Source organism: Callithrix jacchus, chromosome 21 (genome assembly GCF_049354715.1).
Source record: "Callithrix jacchus isolate 240 chromosome 21, calJac240_pri, whole genome shotgun sequence".
Classification (NCBI taxonomy): Eukaryota; Metazoa; Chordata; class Mammalia; order Primates; family Cebidae; genus Callithrix; species Callithrix jacchus.
Window position 1 is genome coordinate 1782519 of NC_133522.1, and position 23711 is coordinate 1806229.

A 23711-nucleotide genomic window follows, 5' to 3' on the forward strand; every position below is an offset into this window, starting at 1 on the left:
CTTCAAGCTTATTTAAGTGAGCCACTAATAATAATAGAATTAATTAATTCAGGGATATCCAGAATATAGCTGTCATTTTTAAACTTTACTGGGAGACAAACCCACTTTTCTTCATAGTGTCTACTATCATGATATGGTTTGGATCTGTCTCTCCATCCAAATCTCATGGTGAATTATAATCCCCAGTGTTGTAGGTAGGACCTCGTGGAAAATGACTGAATCTGGGGGGTGATTTCTCATGAACGGTTTAGCACTGTCCCCGTGGTGCTGTTCTCATGAGAGTGAGTTCTTGTGAGATCTGGTTGTTTAAACGTCTGTAGCACCTGCCCCTACTCTCTATCCTGCTCCTCTCCTGCCATGTGACATGCTGCTCCCTGTTCACCTTCCATCATAAATGTACACTTCCTGAGTCCTCCCCAGAAGCTGAGCAGTTGTCAGCTTCATGCTTCCTGTACAACCTGTGAAACTGTAACCCAATTAAACCTCTTTTTTTTCCAAATAAATTACCTAATCTCAGGTATTTATAGCAATATGAGAATGAACTTATACATACCACTCTCATGGTTAGGGTGGACTGCTGCTCTCATTAGTACGATAATTCTGGCCTTAAGGATATGAAATGGTTCACAGAATACAGAACTTGAAAAACATGATCAGTTTGGCATTCTAGGAATGTGCTTATGAAGTAGATCCTTAGATTTTTAATCAATTTGAAAAGCTATACTTTTGGGATGGAATTTACAACTTCAAATTCAAGATACTTTCTGCATTCTTAAATTAGACTTGGATAGCAGTAGCCACCCAAAATTAGATAGCACCATTTATCATGTCTGAAAGGGAATATAATGGAGTAACTCTGCTACTTGAGCTCTGCAAGAGTATCTGCTAAACCACATAAATAACATCTAGTTGTGTTGATTAGATTAACAGCTCAATAAATGACTTGTGATTGCAAAATGATTACAAGTTTTAAGTATGTTCTAAGTTTAACCACATTGTATTCTGCAGTCAAGAGCAAAGAAAAAAATCTAGAATTAAAAAAAAATCAATAGGCCAATGGAAGATAAAAGTAAAGGTAAATGCACTTGTAAAAACATGAGTGTATATCATATAACTCTTTTAAATCAAAATTAGTAAACAGAATTTTCAGAAACTTTTAAAAGCATTTTTTTTTTGCAGGCATGCAGGACAGCAAGCAGAGCAGATAAAGATGCTAAATATTTGTCATTGGTGGTGTTTCTTTTCTTTTGTAACTAATGAAGGGACAGGTAATTGCTTTGGATTTCATTACACAAAAAATCATGAAAAAGGAAAATCCAGCAGTGTTCATGTACATGTTAGTGGAATAAATGAAAGCTCAATGTCACTTGTCATGGATGTGATGTTTCTTTTTGATTGGAAAAGAACAAAAAAAAAATTCACAACTAAAAATCAAAATATATTGCATTTAGTCCCCATATACAAAATATATTTTATTTGAAATATAAATTTTTTATTCATTTGAAACCACATAAAATATTATATTATAATTTATTTAAATATTTTATGATAATTATTATGTGTTATATATTATAAAATAATATAAAATATATAAAACTATTCACACACTAGCTGGTATCTTTAGGTAAAAATAGATTAGCCTGTTTCTTTAGTCTTAATTTGTTGCTCTGCTTACTTTAATTAAAAAGCAAGCACAACATGTACTTTAAGCAAAATATTTTAAATACTATGGATTACTCATTGATTTTTAATGTTAAATATTTCAAGTTTATCTAGGAAGATACATTGAGAACAATTATAGTACTCTTATTTCAAGGTGTAAAAATGACATGGAAAAGGTTTACGATTCAAGAGAAGGGGAAAGTCAGAAATAAACAGATATTAGAAGAGGAGACTCATTCTTGAGGTTTCTCCAGTGCTGACCTCATTTTCTGGATCACTGAAAACACGGGAGGCCTGGCTGCTTCTGCTTAAGATGTTACACACACGTTTATGTCTTTCCAAGTCTGAGGCCCCTCTAATAACAGGAAAGTAAAACACATGGAGTAAATCCTCAAACACGAAGAAGACAAGGATGGGACTCCACTGGATGAGAGTCCAGCAAATGTGAAGTAACTGAAGTGACTGGGAACTGCTGTGGGTGAAGCAGGGCATAAAAACGGAACAAAAGAGGGTGGTTTCATTGACAGGAGAGAAATTCATGTGGAGGAAACATAGATGGACTCCAGGCTTAGAGGCACCCATTATAGCAAAAGGTGGAAGCAAAACATGGGCCCCATATAGGCAAAGGGTATAGTTTGAAAGTTTTACAAGGAAGTGCTAACCACGAATGCCCACAGGATATCACAATAGTCTTTTAAGGAAAAAATGAATGCATTCTAACACAAAGCCTCCATTCCGACAGAGCGTTGCCTGTAAATGAGAATGGAAAGTCAAGGACGTGTGAGAAGAGTCCCCAGTACGAAAACGAGAGGCGTGAATAATCAGACAGAATCAGGAAAACCTGAAGAAACCACAGTAGTGTCTTACAAGGTACGGTTCACCTATCAAGAAGGATCTTCATGCTAACAGAAAGAAATACTCCACAAATTGGAGAAATTTCTGAAAATTAAAATGATAGCCGAAAAAAATACTCAAAAGAAGTCTTGGAAGGTATGTAGACATAGTTGAAGAGGTCTGATAGAAAATAGAACAAATCTGCACCTACAAAGAATGAACTCACATAGCAAATACATGAGTTTAATTCTTAGGAAGATGAATGCTCAATCTAAGGGTTGCATAAGTGACTGACAGAAATTTCAGAGAGAATAAAGAGAGCACAGGTGAGGAAATAACTAAAGACTTTCAAAGAAGTAACGTTCTCCAGTTGAAAAAGCCCCTGTGAGTGCAGCACATTCAGATGTAATTCCAAGGCAGGCTCCTCCTGTTGAGAAACTTGTTAGCAGCAGTACCGTCACCTAGAACACAGTGGAGCAGTGCTTTGAAAATTCAAAGGGAAAAATATTATTAACTTGAAATTATTTGCACATACTATCGATTATGCCTGTTGAAAGGGCATTTTCAGACATAAGAGTCCAGAAAATTTAATTCTTCTACAAACTATCTGCTCTCAATTAGGAAGCCAATGAAGGATTTGTTCCAGCAAAATGGAGATAATAAATTACAAGAGGGAAGGATCATGGGATGCAGACAGTAATGCCAACTTAGTTAAGTGACAAGGAGAAAGGAAATGTAATCCCCGTATCACTCCAGATGAAAACAGGAGGAAAGGGGCCTTTAGGAGGTGCGGGGTCTGGATACACTGGACACTCTGGTCTAGAGCAGCTAGAGCAGGGCTTGGTAAACTTCTGTCAAGAGCCTGGCAGTAGATAACTCAGTCTTGTGGGCAATTCTGTCTGTTACAAGTACTCTGTTCTGCAGTCGCAGCACAAGAACAGCCACAGACAAGAAGCAAACAAATGGGTGTGGCTGTGCTTCAATAAGTATCCGGGCAATCTGGCCTGTGCGCATTAAATACTTTGCCATACTCTGCTCTAGAGAAGCTCAGCCACAGATTTCTAGCACCATTGCCAACAGGACATCAAAAGAGCAAAGTGGCTTCATTAAAAAGGTCCTACATAATTCAGCAGTCAGGCTAAGAAAGGCTAAATCTTTCCTTCCATCTAAATGGCGTCTAATTACCAAGAGCTCCCCCCCGCATTAGAAATCTTAGCAGAATGGGCCAAAACATTTTAAAAATGCGAATACACTTATGCACGTATAATAACATTTCAGTCAATGGTGGATCACGTCTAGGACAGTAGTCCCATAAAATTATAATGGAATTGAAAAGTTCTTATCACCAATGACATCATAGCCCTGTAACAACATTATATTGTAATGTATTTCTCACTTATTCGTGGTAATGCTGGTGTAAACAAACGTTCTTCACTGTCGGTCATAAAAAGCAGCACATGAAACTATGTATACATAATGCTTGATAATAAATGACTTACTGGTTTATATATTTATTATACTATATATATTTCATTGCTGTTTTAGAGTATATTCCTTCTACTGATATATAGTAAGAAATTTTTTTTTTTTTGAGACAGAGTTTCACTTTTGTTGCCCAGGCTAGAGTTCAATGGTGCGATCTTGGCTCACCACAACCTCTGCCTCCCGGGTTCAAGTGATTCTCCTGCCTCAGCCTCCCGAAAAGCTGGAACTACAGGCATGTGCCACCACGCTCAGCTAATTTTGTATTTTTAGTAAAGATGGGGTTTCTCCATGTTGGTCAGGCTGGTCTCCAACTCCCAACCTCAGGTAATCTGCCTGCCTCAGCCTCCCAAAGTGCTAGGATTACAGGTGTGAGCCACCGGCCTGGCCCCTATATATAGTAAGAAAATTAAGTGTGAAAGATTCTCAGGCTGGTCCTTCAGGGGTATTCCAGAAGGCATTGTGATCACAGGAGATGACAGCTCCATGCATCTTATTGTCCCTAAAGACCTTCCAGTGTGACAAAGACGTGGGGTGGAAGACAGCGATATTTGTGACCTTGATCTTGTGTAGAGCTAGGCTCATGTGTGTCTTTGTGTTTTAGTTTGTTACAAAAAAGTTTAAAAATTAAAAACAAAATTGACATAGAAAAAGCTTATAGAATAGAAATATAAATAAACACAGTATTTTTGCACAGCTGTACAATGTGTGCTATAATCTAAGTGTTATTATAAAAGAGTAAAGAAGTTTAAAAAGTTTATAATATTAAAAATTGAAGAAAGGAAATATTTGTTTTTTAAACATTCAGTGTAGCTTAAATGCACAGTGTTTATAAAGTTGACCTAGGTCGTGTACAGGAATGTCCGAGGCCTTCACATTCACACGACACTCACTCACTGACTCACCCAGAGCAACTTCTGGTCCCACAGCTTCATTCATGGTAAGTGCCCTACATAGATGCACCATTTGAAAAATTTTTATACCATGTTTTTATGTTTAGATACACAAATACTTGCCATTGTGTTGCAATTGCCTGAGGTATTCAGAACAGTGTCCTTTATAGCTTTGTAGCTTAGAAGGCATAGACTATACCACATAGCTTCAGTGTACAATAGATACTGCCGTCTAGCTTTGTGTTAAGCAGATTCTATGATGTTTATACCATGACGAAATAATCTAATAATGCATTTCTCAGAGCATATCCTTGTTCTTAAGTGACACACGACTGTATAATAATTTGAAAATATGCTGTTCATTTGTTTTGTATCTTGATTATAGGTAAGAAACTACTGTAAGTATAAAACATAGTACCTATATTTGTGGGAAGAAGATACGCAGATTTTAATGTTTAAATTATAAAGGTCTCATCAGTTACAAAGGCCACAATTATATTGAGAGTGTGCGCTGTAAGGAAGCTATACCTTTATCCATGATAACAGCAAGTCAATAGGCAATGTCTAATTCAGAACTTAAAAACAGAATCAGGTAAAGATCATTGCCACGGCTGAACAAGAATGCAGGTTGGATAGGGAGACAATAGAAGACATGGCATCCTTGTGCTTTTCATTATATGCCCTTCTATTTTTCAAATATCTTTTCTAAAGATATGTGTAGATCATTTTGACTTAAAGCTCAAAGATTTTAAAAACATAGAAAAAATCAAAAGTTTTTATAACTGAAATGGAAACCTATCATCCTTCAATTCTTCTGATTGTTGCTTTTGCAGAGTTCATTTAGATCTCATAGAGTGGAGGTCCCCAACCTTTATGGCACAAGTGACTGGTTTCATGGAAGACCATTTTTCCACAGATGAGGGGTTGGGGAAGGATGGCTTCAGGATGAAACTGCTCCATCTCAGATCATCAGGCATTAGATTCTCATAAGGAGCATGTAACCTAGGTCCCTTGCATGAGCATTTACAGTAGGGTTTGTGCTCCTAAGAGACTGTAATGCCACCACCGATCTGACAGGAGGTGGGCGGAGCCCATAGCCTGGGTGTTAGGGACCCCTTTTATAGTAAAGGAAAGGAACCACTGTTCCCCAGCACTATAAACATTTGTTCCATCAAACCAACAAGTGAACATTGTCAGGCCGATACATCAAATACAAGACAACATTCACACTAACTGTTCTTTCAAATTTACTGTTCTAAAAATAAAATTGAACTCTCTTCTTTATCCCTTTATTTTTTCCTTAGTCAGGTAATGGCCCATTATTTCACTGGGTCTACTACCCAACAACGAGCTGGAAAAAGCCTCCTGGACTTGACTTACAATTCTGGCCAGCAAGACATTCCTGCCTGCTTTGGGACAGACTCCATTTTTCTTTTGCTATTTTTGTCATGCACATTTAGAAACTGGGCAATTGTGTCTCTTGGATTTGCTTCTCATTAGGCAGAGCTCTACATGATAACCAACCAGTTATAATCTAAGTTAAGTTCTTGTCTTCATAGGAATTATTGATAATGGGGTAAAGAAGTGTTATTTAATATATCAAGAGCACAGTGATTTTCATCAAACAAGAAAGTAGACCATTTCATTCTTGGCTTGAAAACACTTGATTCTTCCACATGATTTCAACTTGTCAAATATCCCAATATTCCCTTTTTTTTTTTTTTTTTTTTACTTCAGTCATCCTGGTCAAAAACCTGGCAAGACTCCCTCATGCCACCCTTTTACAGCCACGGCTGCCTTCCCTCCTTATCCCTTTCTAATCCCTGGCAACCTCTAATTCATTCCCCACCTCTATAGTTTTATGATTTTAGGATTGTTACATGCATGAAACCATACAATATATAACCTTCTAAGATTGGCATTTTTTCACTCAGCATAAATCCCTGGAGATCTATCCAAGTTGTTGTGTGTTAAAATTTTAAAACTTTATGAATTCTGGATACAAGTCCCATTTTAAAAATACTTTTACATTTATATATGAGAATATATAAACAATAATCAGTATTTTCTGTGTATGTTTAAACAACCCACATGGGATAATGCTGAACATATAGTTCTGTATCTTAAATTCTTTTACACATAACATTGTCTTGTTGAGAGCTATCTGGTCACTTTTGCAGCTGTTGAACGTGGAGCACTCATGAAGTGATAATAAAGGCTACTTCATTAAAAAAAAAAAAAGAATCAGGGTCTCATGAATCCCTGAATTCTTATGGGTTGATCTGCACCAATCACTGCTTACCTAAGTCCTTCCTCCACGCTGACACTACAGTGATAATTTCAGTTGCAATCTACATAATTTTCCTAAAATTCAATTAGACTTTCATGCCTTTTTTGTTTTTCTGAGAGGCTGATGCTTTCTTCTCCACATGCCATCACAGCAATTAACCCCGCGCACATATAAGAAGAATATGATCCTGCTCCCCTCTCCTCAACCTACACTAGGGTTTTGAGAATAAATTCATGTAACAGATAAACACTTGTAAATTCTATGTCCATTAATTAAACTATATATAGAGTCTACCACTTGCCAAGTAATGTTTAAAGGGCTGAGCTTACAGCAGTGAATTAGAAAGAGAAAGGGGGAGACAGACAATAGGAAAAACAATACATGCACATGTCAGTTGATAACGATTACTATGGACTAAAGGCAGGGCGAGGGGGCAGGAGAGTGGAAAAAGGATTGCCACTTTATGAACGACCTGAACGGTCTCTCCGATGAATTCGCAATGTTATAGAAGTTGGAGGAAGTGAGGCAGTGGGATGGAGCCATGGTGTTCCTGGAGCTAAGAGCTTCCCAGTTGGACAGAATATCAAGTGCAAAGGTCTTGAGATAGGAGCATATGTGGCAAGTTGAGGAAGAAGGACAACATCACTGCCAGGGCAATGAGTGAAGGAAAGGTTGAGGGAGATGCAATTGAAAAGGTAGCTAAGTAGCTGGCCAGGCTTTTACCCTGATTGGAACATAGCATGACTGGCAGATTTTGTGCAGAGAGAGACACAGTCTGGTTTACATTTCCAAGAGATCTTCCTGTTCTAGAGTTCTATGTGAGGAGAACATATCGTGGTTGTGGAAGAAGGGAGGCTAGGAGAGATGCTGGTGGGTTGGCCAAGGTGGCTGCTGCAAAGAGGTAAAAACAGGCTGGATCCTGGGATATGTCTGAAGGCAGAGCCCACAGGGTTTGATGCTAAACTGACATGCCACATAGAACATGCAAATCATGCTTCAAACGAGCAAACTTTGTAATCTTATCCCAAATAATGATTTCCTGACAATCATCAGTATTCACATTACTGTTGGTTCTGCTGAGGCACTTGGTTTTTTTTTTCCTTTGGTGCATCAATGCACTTACGTAATGGTAATTCACTTTCACTTTCAGCCTACAAATCACAGAGACTCAGTCAGCTACCAGAAAGCAGTCTATATATCATAGAGTTGGAAAGTGAATGCAGATGGAAAGAGTGACAGATGGGCAGAGTGAAAGCAAGGAACACAGCCAAATTTACCTAAGACCGGTGGAGACGGCTTCAGAAATAGCAACTGCACAAGTGCCAGAAGAAGATATTCTTATAGAAGTGTGGCTTCATAAATATAAATGGCTATTTGTAATGAAGTTGTGGTTAATGAAAGCACAAGCTATAACATAAGATTAATCTGGCTTTACTGTTTACAGGTTGATTCCTTTTGACCAAACAATTAATCCTCTCTCTCTTTTTTCTTTTTTGAGATGAAGTCTTGTTCCATTGCCAGGCTGGAGTGCAGTGGCACAATCTCAGCTCACTGCAACCTCACATCCTGGGTTCAAGTGATTCCTCTGCCTTAGCCTCCTGAGTAGCTGGGACTATGTGCATGCATCACTATGCCCAGCTATTTTTTTTGGCATTTTAGTAGAGACAGGGTTTCACCATGTTGGCCAGGATGGTCTCGATGGGATTACAGGTGTGAGCCACCACATAATTTAATTTCTTTAAATCTTACCTTTCCTATCTTTAAAATGGATGTATGTGATCCTTGTGATTTATAGGGTTGTGATGATGAAAAGAAATGATAATACATGCAAAGCTCATCTCAAGCAGATAAACATTTAATAATTCTTGTTTATTATTAATGCCAAAGACAGACGTTTTTTCTCCTGATAGGTTGAAGCAAGAAGAAAACTGTGGACAAAAATTTTGGCAGGAAGAGAATATCGGAATTTTCCATGTGAACAAGGAACTGCATTAGACCACATGGAAAGTCCATGGGCTTCATGCCTCAAACAATCCTCACAAAACACGTTTTCCCATCCATGAATTCATTTACTCCACTATGAAAGCAGTAAGTGAGAAACTATAAAGGATCGTAATTGCCTGCGTGACTGCTGTGTCCCTCTTTCAAAAAGTAAACAGAGATGTTATTTTCACTGAGTTCTGAATAAAAACTGATGAAATGCTAGTGGTGGAAACTTGGGAAATAACTGACCATTTTCACTCTAAGATACTTACAGCCCAGGAAAAAACATTGGCCATAACTGCAGACATTAAACTTCAGAGTAGCAGTTAAAAAATGGACGTTGATTGGGTACAATTACTTGATCAGAGATTCTGTAAAGAGTGACAGATAGGCATGTACAAAGTACAGAATTCCAACACGCAAAAACAGTTGTTCCAATGGAGAAGGAAATTAGGAAGCATGAGGAGCTCTGAGCTCTTGTGATGAGGGCACACAGGCAAATTGCAAGGCAGAACAAATCACACATGTTACTGAGAAGGATAATAATTGTACAAACTGATGTAACTGAGACGGAAAAAGACACTGACACGTTGGGAAATTTTACTTACAGAAACACAATGAAATTTAATAGGAATATTTACAAAATGGGAATATGAAAAGAATAGAATGTTTGCATAGATATGTGAAATATATATATCACATATTCTATACATATATACTAGAATTTGTATAGATATGTGAGGAATATATATTCTAGATATATAATAGAATATATGATATATGTTCTCCACATATCTATACAAATCTATAGGTATTACATAACTAGATCATTTTTAACACCTATATCTATTTATTCATATTTATATATGTTATATGACATATATGGTTCATATTTGTGTATATGATTTACACAGAAATATAGTGTGGACTTATAAAAATATAATACTGCACTCAAAGTAATAAAGCCCCTGGACAAGTATCGAAATAGACCTGGCTTAATAGAGACTTCTCTGAGAAAGAGCCCTGGGGATAAGCTGGTAGCAAGCTCTCCCTATGCAAGGTCTGGTGGCTGTTCAAAGACCAAATGCAAGGTCAGGCTGCATTAATCGAGGCACAGCAGGGAAGGTGCTGCCCCTGTGTTCACACACTGATTAGAAAACACTGGGAGTATTGGGTTCGATTCTGGAAAAGACTTAGAGAAGACCTCTAGAACTCCGGAGGAAGGCGGTCAGAATGATGATGTATCTAGACATCATGACGCATAGAAATGGTTGAAAGATGTAGACAATTCAGGATGGGCAGGGATGATTTATGAGGTTTACATGTTGACTTCAAATATTTGAAGAGTGATGGTATAGTGTGGAAATGGGATTACATTCACTTTGTGTAAGCTCAATTTTGCAGAACGAGTACCAGTAGGCAGTGTTATAAGATTATGTACAGAGTTATAAGGAAACACATTTTTTACTCACGAATATCCTGGATTTATTGGAATGGTTCCCAAGGGAATGGGCTGTCTTAGAGGTAGTGAACATGAACACTCATTGGTAGTGTTCTGATAAATCTTGAAGCGTCAGATAGAATCTACTCTGCCTCATTTGCTTCTCACAAAAATTACAAAGGAGCAAAGGTATTTTACTTTTATTTCAAAGATAGGGAAATTAAAGCTCACAAAGGTAAATTGGCTAGTTCTTGTTCTCAAAGCTCAGCCTGAACTTTCTCCCCCAGTGGACAATACGTTTGAAGAACAAATATCGACTCCAAATTTTAGGGAAAAAGATGAGGCAGGTTAGAAAGCACGACTCACTGTGCGGGAAGGTTGTGAGGTTCTAACCAGACGTGGATCAACTGGTTATAAAAGGCGGAAAAAACCTTTGCAGAAAAACTTTCCCTATTTATGACATAAGTACTATTTCTTGGTAAGATTAAGGTATTTTTCCATTGTAATCAGAGAACAGTGGATACACAAGTTACACTAATGTTAATAAAATTTGTGATAAAATGTCAAATAATTGATTTTTTTTTGAGATGGGGTTTTACCATGTTGGTCAGACTACTCTTGAACTCCTGACCTCAGGTAATCCACCTGCCTCGGCCTCTCAAAGTGCTGGGATTACAAGTGTGAGCCACGACACTTGGCCCGAATCATCGATTTTAAGAAAAGGTTCTAACATCTGTTGGAAGAACCTACTAAGAACATAACCTTTAAAAGGTACATCCTGCTGTAAGCACTTAGGCTTCAATTGCACATTGAGCAGTTTGAATTTTAGCTTTCATATTAATTTTTTGGTAGCTTTCTTATAGTCTTAACTGCAACCACATCAGTATATTGTCTGAAAAGTAACTGAAACTGTCCCATCTTTACAGATTTTTCTCAGGGAGACCTATTGCTCTCTCTGTTTCCCTGTGGCTCCATCGCTCTCTGGACACATGGAAAACATGAGATACTTTGCTTTAGCTCTTGGCCTAAACTCAGCTCTAAGTTCAGACAGAGCTCTCCCAGTAAGTCAAACCTAGCAGGCACACCCTTTATGAATTTATGATTTTTATTCTTTCATTCAAAATTCATTAATGCAGACACTTGGGCAACAGTGAGCAAATCTTTCATCAGGTAATATCTTGTTTCCACAGCTACCACACACATACACTGCACTGAATTGTGTCCCCCCACCCCAAATTTATACATTGACACCCTAATTCTCAATGTGACAGCATCTGGACTTAACGGTCTTTGGGAAGTAATTAAGGCTGAATGAGGTTACCAGAGTCGGGCCATAATCTGATCGAGATCATGATCGTGTAACAGGAAGATCGATCTCTTCCTCTCTGTTATGTCAGGACAAAGCAAGAAGGTCGCTCTCTGTAACCCCGAAGACAGCCACTCCAGAACCCGACCGTGTAGGCACCCCATCTCAAACTCCAGCCTCCAGAACTGTGAGAAAATAAATGTGTGCCTTTTAAGCCACCTAATCTGTGATATTTTGTTATGACAGCCAAGACTGACTAATACACACACACACACACACACAAATACACTTACACGTACGTATATACACATGCACACACGTACAGATCCATAGTCTTCTTTTTTACTTTTCTTTGCCCAATAAAAGTAAAACCATTTGCCTCTTTTCTTGAATCACTTTAAACTTTGTCATTAAAACTAAAAAGTTATCAAACTAAAAAGTCATTCACAACTTTTCATAGCCAAGAAGCAGGTCTAGAGTTACCTTGTCATCAAGAAAAGGAAATGCTTGGGTTTTGAAGAGAAATTAGATATAATAAAGATCTAGTGTCATCAAACTCTAAATACTGGAAAATGTCCTCAAGTCCTCTTAATCGCCACACTGTTTATTGTACCACTTCTTCCCATCTAACTACCTTTTCTACATCTTGACACTCCTTATCTTTAAGAGCGTGTTTAAATGCCTAATTCAGTCTTTCCAATGCAACCTGATCTCCCAGTATGCAGCGATCTTTAGATTCTTTGAACAGCAATTTATATGTATGTCTTCTTCACTTACTGATCTTTCCATCTTGTCCTTTTTTCCTCCTTTCTACTTCTTCCCACCTTATATATTATACTTTCCTTAGCTTCTTGCTTGAGTCTGAGATGCTTCATGACTCACTGTGTTTTTTTTTTTTTTTGAGACTGAGTCTCGCTCTGTCACCTGGGCTGGAGTGCAGTGCTGTGGCGCTGTGTCAGCTCACTGCAATCTCCACCTCCTGTGTTCCAGCGATTCTCCTGCCTCAGCCTTCCAATTAGCTGGAATTACAGGTGCCCATCATCGTGCCTGGTTGATGTTTGCATTTTTAGCAGAGACGGGGTTTTAGCATGTTGGCCAGGCTGGTCTCAAACTCCTGACCTCAAGTAATCTGCCCCCCTTGGCCTCCCAGAGTGCTAGGATTGCAGGCATAAGCCAGCATGCTTGTCCTATTATTCACTGTTGTAAGCCTTTTAGTACCTAACCCAAGGCTGATTAGCTAATAGTATTAAGAAAAACATTAATATCACTCATGGGGGGGGGGTCAAAGCAAAAATGGTCTTAGAGAAAAAATAGCAAATAAATCCATACTCTGTTATTTGTATTAGGTTTGAAAAAATAATGATTCACTTAAAAAAATCTATCAGCTATGTGGTAGATTGCAAAAAAATGACCATGAATTCCTCTGTATCCTATAAGTATGACTCTTTGCAATGTAATTTTGCTGTTCTCATTGACAGGTGGAATCTGTTTTTCTACCTTATTAAATCTGGTCTGGCCTTATGACTTGCTTTCATCAACTAAATATGTCAGAAATAAGTTCAGAGACAAGACCTCAGTTACGACTCTTGCTCTCCTGTTTGAAATGCTGGCTACAGACACATGGTGGTTGGAGGATTAATGACAGCCCTAAAGTTCACTCAAACATCTCACAGGGCCAACATGATGTGTCACTTAGGGGTCTGGTGCAAGTAGGCCTGGGGGTGACTGGGTCTGTAGCACAAGACCTAAAAACCCTGGACACCCTATACACAAGGCCATCTCAGCCCTGATTCAACTCCCATAAACCTCATAAAAAAGCATAGCCTTACAAGAAGAGTCTCAACTCCCTTTATGAAGGAAACACTTAGTAATTGATCTGGACTGAATACAGGTGTAAGAAGGTAGGAGGAACCTCCTGAACTCTGAGAATGGTCTCCAGACAGAGACCCTCCTGGTCAGTGGATCATATGACCCCCCAAACTGTACCTGGCCCATGCCATTGGCCTGCTCCGCACTATCTGTCTTACAAAAGCACTGCCAGCATAAACAGCTTGAGTATCAGACAGTGTCTAAGACCCATCTTTGACGTGAATTAGACTGGAGGGGAGAAATCACTCCTGGGATGCTGGCTAATTAGGACCACCTGAGAGCCCCAAACATAATAAAACAATACTATACATGGTAGGGAAATGTTTCAGATGGCCAGCAATGATCCCTGTATCCTTGTATTGATGTCCCTGTGCGATCCCCCTTCCCTTCAGTGTGGGGTGGGCCTAGTATCATATTTATAGTCAATAGAATGAGCAAAGGTCATTTGCTGTCACTTCCATAATTAGGTTATAAAACACTGTGACTTCTGTCTTACTAGCAGACTGTCTTGTTGGCTTTGATGAAGCAAGCTGCCATCTAGGAGAAGCCCACATGGTAAGAATCTGAGCATGTTCTCCATTCAGCAGCAGTGAGGAATTAAGACTGTCTGCCCAACAACCCTCAAAGGATCCTGACAGCAGCTGTAAATGAGTTTGGATGTGGATCCTCACCCAGCTCAGCCTTCAGGTGAGACCACAGTCCCAGATGATACCATGATTGCAACCTTGTGAGCCAGCGTGCAGAAGCTAACCCATGCCTGAATCCTGAGCCATTGAAACTGTGAGACAGTAATGTTCTTGTTTTAAGTTTTAGGGTAATTTGTTACACAGCAAGAGATAACTAATATACTCTGGCAAATAAGGGGTGAAAGTTGTTGCTGTTGATATTTGGGTCTTTCTCATTTATTGGTTTTTAGCCATAAGGGAGAACATCATTCCAAGATGTACCCAGTCTTGCTTACATACTTGGAGAACTGTTTTGAAAACAGGGATCAAATTTCTTTTCTAATATTTTAGTAATACACAAACTAGATGAAAAAAAAATTTGAAAAATCACTTCTTATTAAGTTATAAACAACTTTTCAAAAATTACTTCCCCTGTTACATAAACTCAATTCAAAATAAAATATCAATGTAATATCATCTGTATAATTCTGTATTTTACTTCATAAATGCAAAGGTATATAATAAATTCTATAATTTTGGTCTATCAGGTAAATTGTTAATATAAAGTAATGTAACATTTGTAATTCCCAAATATCCTCTATGAATTTTTCTGCCTTATTTTTTATTTGCATATATTATGTATTTGATTTTTTGCATATATTATGTATTTGATTTTGATTTGTATTTGATTATATATTATGAAGTTGTGTCATACTTCATTAAGACTTTTGCTGACAATCAGATAAACATAGAAAACCATTGCTTATAATAATTCATATCCTTTTGTCATTCATTTACTTACTCATTATTTTTTAAATTAAAGAATTTTATTTATTTATTAAACAAGCACTTATCAAACAATGAGCATGATAAGGCAAATTGCAAAGTTGGGAAATCTATATGTAAGATAGAAAATGTGTACTAAATAACTCCAAATAAGATGTAGAGTGTTGAAATGTAGGTAAACACTCATGAAATTAATAAAAATTAATTGTAAGTCTATTAAATTGATATACAGTCCTGTTTCTTACAGTTAATCTACTAATTTCTTAGATGAACCAAGAATAAATTGATAACTACTGTAGAACCGTTCTACATTAAGATATTTAAATAACTTTTCCTTTGTTTCTCGTCATATGGCTTGTTGAGTTTTTTTTAGCAAAAATAAACACATACCAAAAAATATAACCTCGTAATATAAACAAAATAAATTTTGAGTTTCTTTGATTAAAAAGAGTTTGTTGACATGAATATAACTCAATGTACTAACAAAAATAAAATTCCATTTCAATTACTAATTTTCAACGAACTCTGAAAATCATAAATATTATTCCAGTTACCTAAGGCCGTGACGGTTGAATGCTGCAGGGGCAGATATTTGTATCACAAAGTATATTGAGAGCTGGACAGTAAGTGTTATTCATCTCAGCAGTCAAAACTGAATGTGAAAACTGTATGTAGTTTTTAATCTAATAGTCATCTCTAATCCTTCCGTTAATCCCGCAAGATAGCTGTTATTATCATGGCTTTACTTTCTATGTGGAGCAACCCAAATTTCTGGAAAGATAACTGAATTGCTGAAGTTTACAGAATGAGCTAGTAGCAAAGCCATGATTCAAATCTCAGTCTGTGTTGCTTCGGTCTTTGCTTTTCTATTCATATTATAAAATAGATGGAGAAGGACAAAGCTGACCTTTCATTACATCATTTGATTTAGAAAGGTATGAAGTTATTGAGTAAAAGACACAAAGGCCTTTCCAAAATCCATTGTTGATCTTATTCTCAGTCTGCTAAACATGCAAAGTTTTCAAGAATACACAAGAAAATTAATCTGACCTCTACCATATATCCTTTAAGTTGAGAGACAAGAATGAACCTTATTTCTAAGGAGGTCATCTCATCTAAATATAGAGAAAACGAGTCATAAACACAAGGTTTTAAAAAATATATATAAAGAGAATTGTGAAGCCACATCTGGTATATTGCTTACATTTGTCATTCTTATGTTACAAAATTTATAATAGGAAGGTAAAAGAGAAACAAAAATAGTTTTGTTTTTTTTTTAATGAGAGGGAATCCTGCTCTGTCTCCCAGTCTGGAGTGCAATGGCACAATTTCAGCTCACTGCAACCTCCACCTTCCAGATTCAAGTGATTCTCCTCACTCAGCCTCCCGAGTATCTGGGATTACAGGTGCCCATTACCGTGCCCAGCTGATTTTTTTATTTTTTAGTAGAGACAGATGTCGCTATATTGGCCAGGCTGGCCTCAAACTCCTGACCTCAGTTGATTCATCCGCCTTGGCCTCCTAAAGTGCTGGGATTACAGGCATGAGCCATTGCACAGCCAAAAATACAGTTTCTTTAAGAAAACTAAAAAATAATGGCCGGTCGAGGTGGCTCACGCGTATAATCCCAGCACTTTGGGAGGCTGTGGGTAGATCACGAGGTCAGGAGTTCAAGACCAGCCTGGCCAAGATGGCAAAACCCTGTTTCTACTAAAAATACAAAAATTAGCTGGATGTAATGGTGGGTGCCTGTAATCCCAGCTACTTGGCAGGCTAAGGCAGAGAATTGCTTGAACCTGGGAGGCAGAGGTTGCAGTGAGCCAAGATCTCACCACTGCACTCCAGCCTGGGCAACAGAGCAAGACTTGTCTAAACAAGCAATCAAATATATGTGTGTGTGTATGTATGTATATATATATATATATTTTTTTTTTATAGAGTAGAAAAAAAGAGGCCTGCTAGTATGAGGGTGGCAGGGGAATCAGGAGAGGCACACGAAATGAACAGTATGCCTTGTAGAGCATCAAGGGGAAATGTGACTTCAAACGAGATGGAATAACAGAACCGAAATACTAGGCTGAATAAAAGGGAGGTTGACACTCACTTTTTATATCATTTTTGTTGTCCCTTTGACTTTCTTTTACCTGCATATAACTGCTGAGAAACCAACAGTTAAAACCTCCTGGAGAATTCTAGGAAGAGAGAAAGTTCGGTGACACTAAGCCAGAAGAGGCTGATAGTGGAGGCAGTAATGAGTTTTGTGTAGATAAAGGGATAGAATATGAATGACAGGAAGATATTATGTATTTCCGTTGAGACCAGGAAAAGAGGGAAGGTCACATTTAAGAGGTGCCCTATGAGCTTAGAGACGCAAGAATGATTTTTTTTCAATGGAATAATGTTTCAAAATTATACTCTGCCGGGCAAGCTTTTCTTCTACTGGTTTAGGTTCAGTAGTGCCCTCAAAGAGGGACAGCCTTTCAATGACCTTTTCCAGACCATGATTAAAATTGTTTAGCAGTTTTCTCATTATCTTGCTAGATATGTATAAAATAATGATTCTCCCCTAATCTGACTTAGCTCTTTTGGCCTGAGAATTTCTGTTTTACAGTCCTCTGCACACAGAATTTCATTTTATAATGCAAAAAAGTCAAAGGAGATAGATGATCTTGATAGTCTCCTATGCAACAGAGCCGCTCACTTTATTTAAATGGAAATGTGCATTTTCATGGAAATTGAGGTCTTTACTGATGAACAAAGATAAGCTGCCACTGTTAAATAGAACATTGATATATACACACAAAAAGTACCCCAGAAAACTCATAAAAACAGTGAAACTTATAGGGAAAGATGGGGAATGTTAAGGATATATGTACAGAAAAATTTTTATGGTTTAGTTGTACAGTATTTTGATGGTTACTAGTTTAAAATCTCAGGTCAAAGATTTAGGAAGACAGTGTGAATATATATATATATGTCTAATAAGTATAGTGATTTAATATAAAAAGATTAAGTGGCACATTACCTTTTTAAAGTAAATATTAGCAAACGTTGCTCAGTGAACGTGATGGGTTAGGTGTGATGTGATGCTTTTTTGTGAAAATGTTAATGTGGCTGTTTTACTTTTATTTTTATAACTCATTTAAGAAATATTTAATGATTTTATATTGTGCTTTTCCAACTAGAAATCTGAAAAGTAATCTTAACTGTTGCTTTCCATGCGTGTCTTGCATCTGTAAGAGATGGAGGTTTGGTTTATTTTTCCTCAGCAATGAGCTGTGAATCTAAGTATTTTTGCTCTTCCTACTGTCAGTGCATTAATTCTGCCTGCTCTTGACAGTTGTCAGGAGCTGGCATCTGGCCTCTCCCATCTTCTCCACCCCACTTCAGCTCTGTCCAGCATCTAGGCTACCACTTACGCCATTTAATTACATTTCCAAGGGGTCGACCTAATGGTCAGAGATGATGAAGGAATAGAGTCTGAGAAGGAACAACCAACAGCTGGGGAAAGAAAATAAAGGCTACAAGACGATCCAAGACAGTATTTACAGTTACAAACGGGGAATGTAACCAGTGGAGCACAGATGTTACATAACGACCGGTTCTTCCTCAATTTGAACAGTGTTTTGTCCACACTGCTGCTATGGGAAACGTTCACACTTCACACATCACAAAAATAAAGTTTTAGAGACATGACTGCTATGATTTGACTGTGTTCACTGAAGTGCACATATTGGAAACTTAATCTTTAATACAACAGTGTTTAGAGGCGGGACCTTGAGGAGGAAATCAGATCACGAGGCTCAGCCTTCATGACTATTTTAATGCAGCAGGCTCATTATAAAAGGGGGAGTTCCGTCCTCTTTTCCTCTCCCTCACTCATGTGATGCTTTCCACCAGGTTATGGTGCAGCAGGAAGACACTCACCAGATGCAGCCCCTCTAACTTGACTTCAGCCGCCAGAACCTTCAGCCAAAAATTACCCAATGTGAGGTGTTCTATTACAGCAGCATAAAAAGGGCTAAAACTGTTATCTAAAGGAATAAATTACCAGAGCAGCGTTGGCCAGGGGCACAAAGAGGCAAGTGAGGTTGTAATACTTTTGTTTCACAAACCAGTTTTATTTCCGTGATTTTTCTGAATATAGATAGTAAAAGGACCCTTAGTATATTATTTGAAAGCTGAAACCATCAAAGATGAATCAAGATTTAAAAAGAGGCATCAATCTACAGAAGTAACTACGTGGTTTAGATAGTCCGTCTTTGCCAAATGAGATAAACCTCATTATGACTTATTAGAGTTTGGGCGCAGCAGGTAGAAAACTGATATTAAAATCATCTCTTTAGTAGTTATTTTTGGCGTTTGCAGTATCCATTATATTTGTTTAGGAGAAAAATTTTTATTTTAGCTAAAAAAATCCAAAAATGAAAGAAACGTTTAATTTCTAATTATTGTTTATACTTCAGATACTTGACTTTACCTCTCAATATTATGATTCAGACACTGGCATTTAGTTACGTTGTAGCACAAAGGGCCGAAACAGAAAATGCTTCTAGTGTGCCTACGTGAGTATTGAACAGGCAGTATACAAAGACGTATCAGTTTTTCTCAGGGGCAAGAGGAAGAAAGCCAGACGTCATGTGCAATGGAGATTATTCGACCTCCTCTCTTCTCTATCCCTCTGCTGTCTTAAGAAAACAAACTCCAAAGCCAGACGAATATAATTCAGTCACTCCTCTCAATTATGCCTGCTGATGTGATGCTTGTTCGGCAGAAGAAGATAGAGAATCTGTTCCATTTCAGGTTCTTAGTCTTTCTGATCAGGAAGCTTCTTTAGCTGAGAACATAGATTATGAACATAGAGACCCCTGTGGCAGCTTTCGGAAGGAGACCCAGCCATGCAGGAGACAAGGTGATCCACTGTACATGGGAATGAAGTGAACCGGGAAGAATGCTCTGCAAACGTGCCTGAAACTCTTGAGGTAGTTCTACTTCTCTGCCTACCTGGGAAACAGGACTAGCTTCATGAGTATGTGACTGTGCAGTCACATCGAGTCTTGAGTTTAGATGTGCCCTGTAGTTGATTTAGTTCTCTGCTGTCACTTTCTTGAAATTCCTATCAAATTTTTAACAAGAGATTCTGTATTTTTCAATGTGTTCTGGGCCCTGCAAATTATGTGGTTTGTCCTTCTGGGGGAAAAGGGGATTTGAAAGAGATAGAGGATCATCAGCTGCTTTCTTTTGGCCTTTGTAAAGACATGACACCTGACTGGAAGGGCCATGCTTGCATCTGTTCTGTGCTTTTCAAAGGATTAAACAGATTCCCAGCATCTAGAGGAGACCTATCAAGAGATCTCCCCATCAAGATCGAGTCTCCTTTCTGTATTTTAGGAAAACAGCCTCTCCACATACACGTATGCTTTTGGCTGCATCTAGAGGAGACCTATCAAGAGGTCTCCCCATCAAGATTGAGTCTCCCTTCTGTATTTTAGGAAAACAGCCTCTCCACATACACGTATGCTTTTAGCTGCATGCGGCAGCCATCGGCAATTCAATTTCCAAACTCTCTAGCACTTAAGTGTGTCCATGTTATTGTTATTTGGACCGCTGAGCTGTGAATCCTCTTTTTGGAAGTTTCAGGTTATTGCCTTAAGGCCAAAACCAGAGAGTCTGAACTATTTCCTTTTCCCTCTCACGGGCAGGAAGGCAGATGTACTGGCGACCTAGCTTTGGTCATTTAGAGGAGGATGGCATGCTAGGGGAAGGCAGAGCCAAGAACAGAAGGAACTTGGGCCTTGCAAGATCCCCTGAAGGAGAGCTCCTTGGCCAGCATGGACTATTCACCTTGGGTCAAGCATCCAAAAGAGGAATAAATCTGTATTCTGGAGACTGTTACATTGGCTTAGCCTCTGCCCTAACTAATGTGTAGCATAAATTCCTGTGGGCTGATTTGCAAAAAAATTTGTATTTATTCTGACTAGTTGAATCATCAACTGTCTTGAGTATCGGAAAATTCTACATAGGGAGAATTATTAGTTTGCATTAAAATGACATAAAGCTGCAATGAACCAAATTTTACCTGTGGTGATTCTCAGGACATTTCTGTGTCTTGCAGAGGCTCATGGTCATCATTATAAATACTATTTTGATTACAGTATATGTCTATAGATGTGGGGGCTTGAGTAAATCTGTAACCTTATGACAAACTCCTGAAAACTCTAGTTTCATTGTAATTTATCTTCATTATAAAAAAATACTATAGAACATTAAAAGTAACTTTTGTGAATTTTCTCCTTTGGCAACAAGATGAACACTTAGTATACCTAAAACAAAACAAAACAAATAAATACAAGGTAACTTTACCTCTCTTTTGTTAAAACTTTTCCAGGACTAAAACCTAAGATTTAAGATAATATGTTGATAAATCAGTTACAAAACAATTAGGGAATCTTTTGTTCAGAAGTGTAGATTTGACAGTACCTGCCCCAATGACTCTCTCAATGCGAATTCTGGAGGGATCAATCTCCTTTGCAAATTCATGGACTGCTAGGGACGGGTCTTCATAGGTATCTGGATCAATGTAAGTTTTAATTCCCGGGAAGCGCACTGCAACAAGAACGGAAAGATTGATTTCGTTGGAGCATCTCAGTAGTCTACGTCCTGTGAACGTTTAAAATGGGAACGACATACTGAAGCAGTCAGTCTTATGAGCAATTTAAACTCTCTCTTTTCTTCCTGTCCCACCCTCTGCCCATATTAAAGCTTTGACTACGAGGGTCAAACATTGATTTACCTCACTGTTAATGCAGAGTGAATTGGTGGATTCCTAGAAAGTGAGCTGACAGGTTCCAAAATACATATGTCACATATTTCTGTAAAACGTTTCATCAGCTGTTCACTAAACTTCCAATACATTCCACATCCGCTCCAGCTCAGGGAGGGGGGAAAATGAGGGATAAACCTCCCTCCAGAACAAGGAAGCCCATTAGGTTCCCTCCTGAACGCTTTGTACTCTACGGCACTAGGTTGTATGAACTCATCCCCTATTCCTGTGGTCTCCCCTCTTCCAGAAATTCTCAAGCAGTACTGACTCTGTGGCATAGGAACAAGAAAGGCCAGTAGGGATAAAGAACATTCTCTTTATTCTTGGAGTGGCTTCCATGGCCTGACTGCAGTAGCCCTGAAAAGGATCAGCTTGTCTATCCCGGTGGGAAAATGGGGATCAAGGGCCAGAATCTAATTATTGGTTGTACATCTGTTCAGCTGTATTGGTGGGAATGCTGTGCTCACAGCCCACAGGCAGGCAGGATGATGACAAGGGATGGCTGGAAAACACGAATGTGTGGCTGTATGCTCATTTGTGAGTATCTGAAGAAGGCATAAATTGCCTCTATGAATATCCCTCAGTTTGGCTCATTTATTTATTTATCTTCTTTTTGTTAGAAAAATGGTATCTTGCTATGTCATCCAGGCTGGCCTTGAATTCCTGAGCTCTAGTGATCCTCCTGCCTCAGCCTCCTGAGTAGCTGGGACTACAGGCACAAGCTGCCAAGCTGGCCCTTTAATTTCCATTTTCCATTTTAGATCACTAGACAGGAGGTCTTTTCTTATATATCTGTCTTTCCAATATCTTAGGTATGGTTTTACAGGTAATAATCACACAAGGAGCCTTTATAGAATACAAACTAGTAGGGATTAAAAGACCGATGTGAAATTTTTGGCAGAGTGGATGGCATTTGGTTTTGTTGCTTCTCAGATTTTGAAAACCGTATAATACCCAGTGTTGACTGTTGTTTGAATCTCCTTAGAAACATGCCCTTGCAAAACCAAAAAACATCAAAAGAAAACAAACCAAAGGTACTAAAGTTCAGAGGAAGTGCTGAAATGCCCAGTATCAGCAACAATTCGCTTCATTAGTCCTTTTATGCCCGTTGCCTGTATTTACATTTTGTCTTCTGTCTTCTTAGTGCTGCATGTGCACCATGAGAAAATCAGTATTTCTCAAAATAGCACAAGAAAAGCATATTTCCAGGTACACCTAGACCTGACACTAATTTTCACACGCCATGATTTTCTTCTCAAAGTTTACATTGGAGAAAAGAACAGATAGTCTGTACCTCTCTTATATTCCATATGATATTTTTGTAACTTAGTAGAATTATGATTTCAGACTCAGTTCTATAACCTCAAAGCTAGTAGCCACTACTAATCATTAGGGGTATGTATTCAGATGTGCTCATGTTGATAATGGTATGTTAGCCACAGATAACAAGCATCGTTTATTAATTCATGTGGTTTTCACTATTGAACTATTCAATTACCTGAGGTAGTGCACATTTCTAAAGAATAAGATCAGTAAATATCACATTTTTTTTCTTACAAACATGATATGTGTAGTAAAGAGGAAAAAAAACAACAACCAAACAACTTGAGCTTTGAATACCTGGTTACTAATTTAACTTAACACAGTCTTCTTAAACACCAGCATGTTAAGTTTCTT

General features: G+C 38.1%; 1 protein-coding gene across 5 annotated transcripts in view; it reads right to left on the reverse strand.

The window, feature by feature from the left end:
- The window catches only part of EPHA6 (EPH receptor A6), a 999349-nt gene that overhangs the window by 281153 nt on the left and 694485 nt on the right, over window positions 1-23711 (reverse strand). For all 5 annotated transcript variants that reach the window (XM_054248973.2, XM_035283338.3, XM_002761301.7 and 2 more), the window contains one exon: window positions 21692-21817. In XM_054248973.2, coding sequence (XP_054104948.2) covers window positions 21692-21817 — 126 coding nt within the window. The remainder of the gene's footprint in view (window positions 1-21691; window positions 21818-23711) is intronic.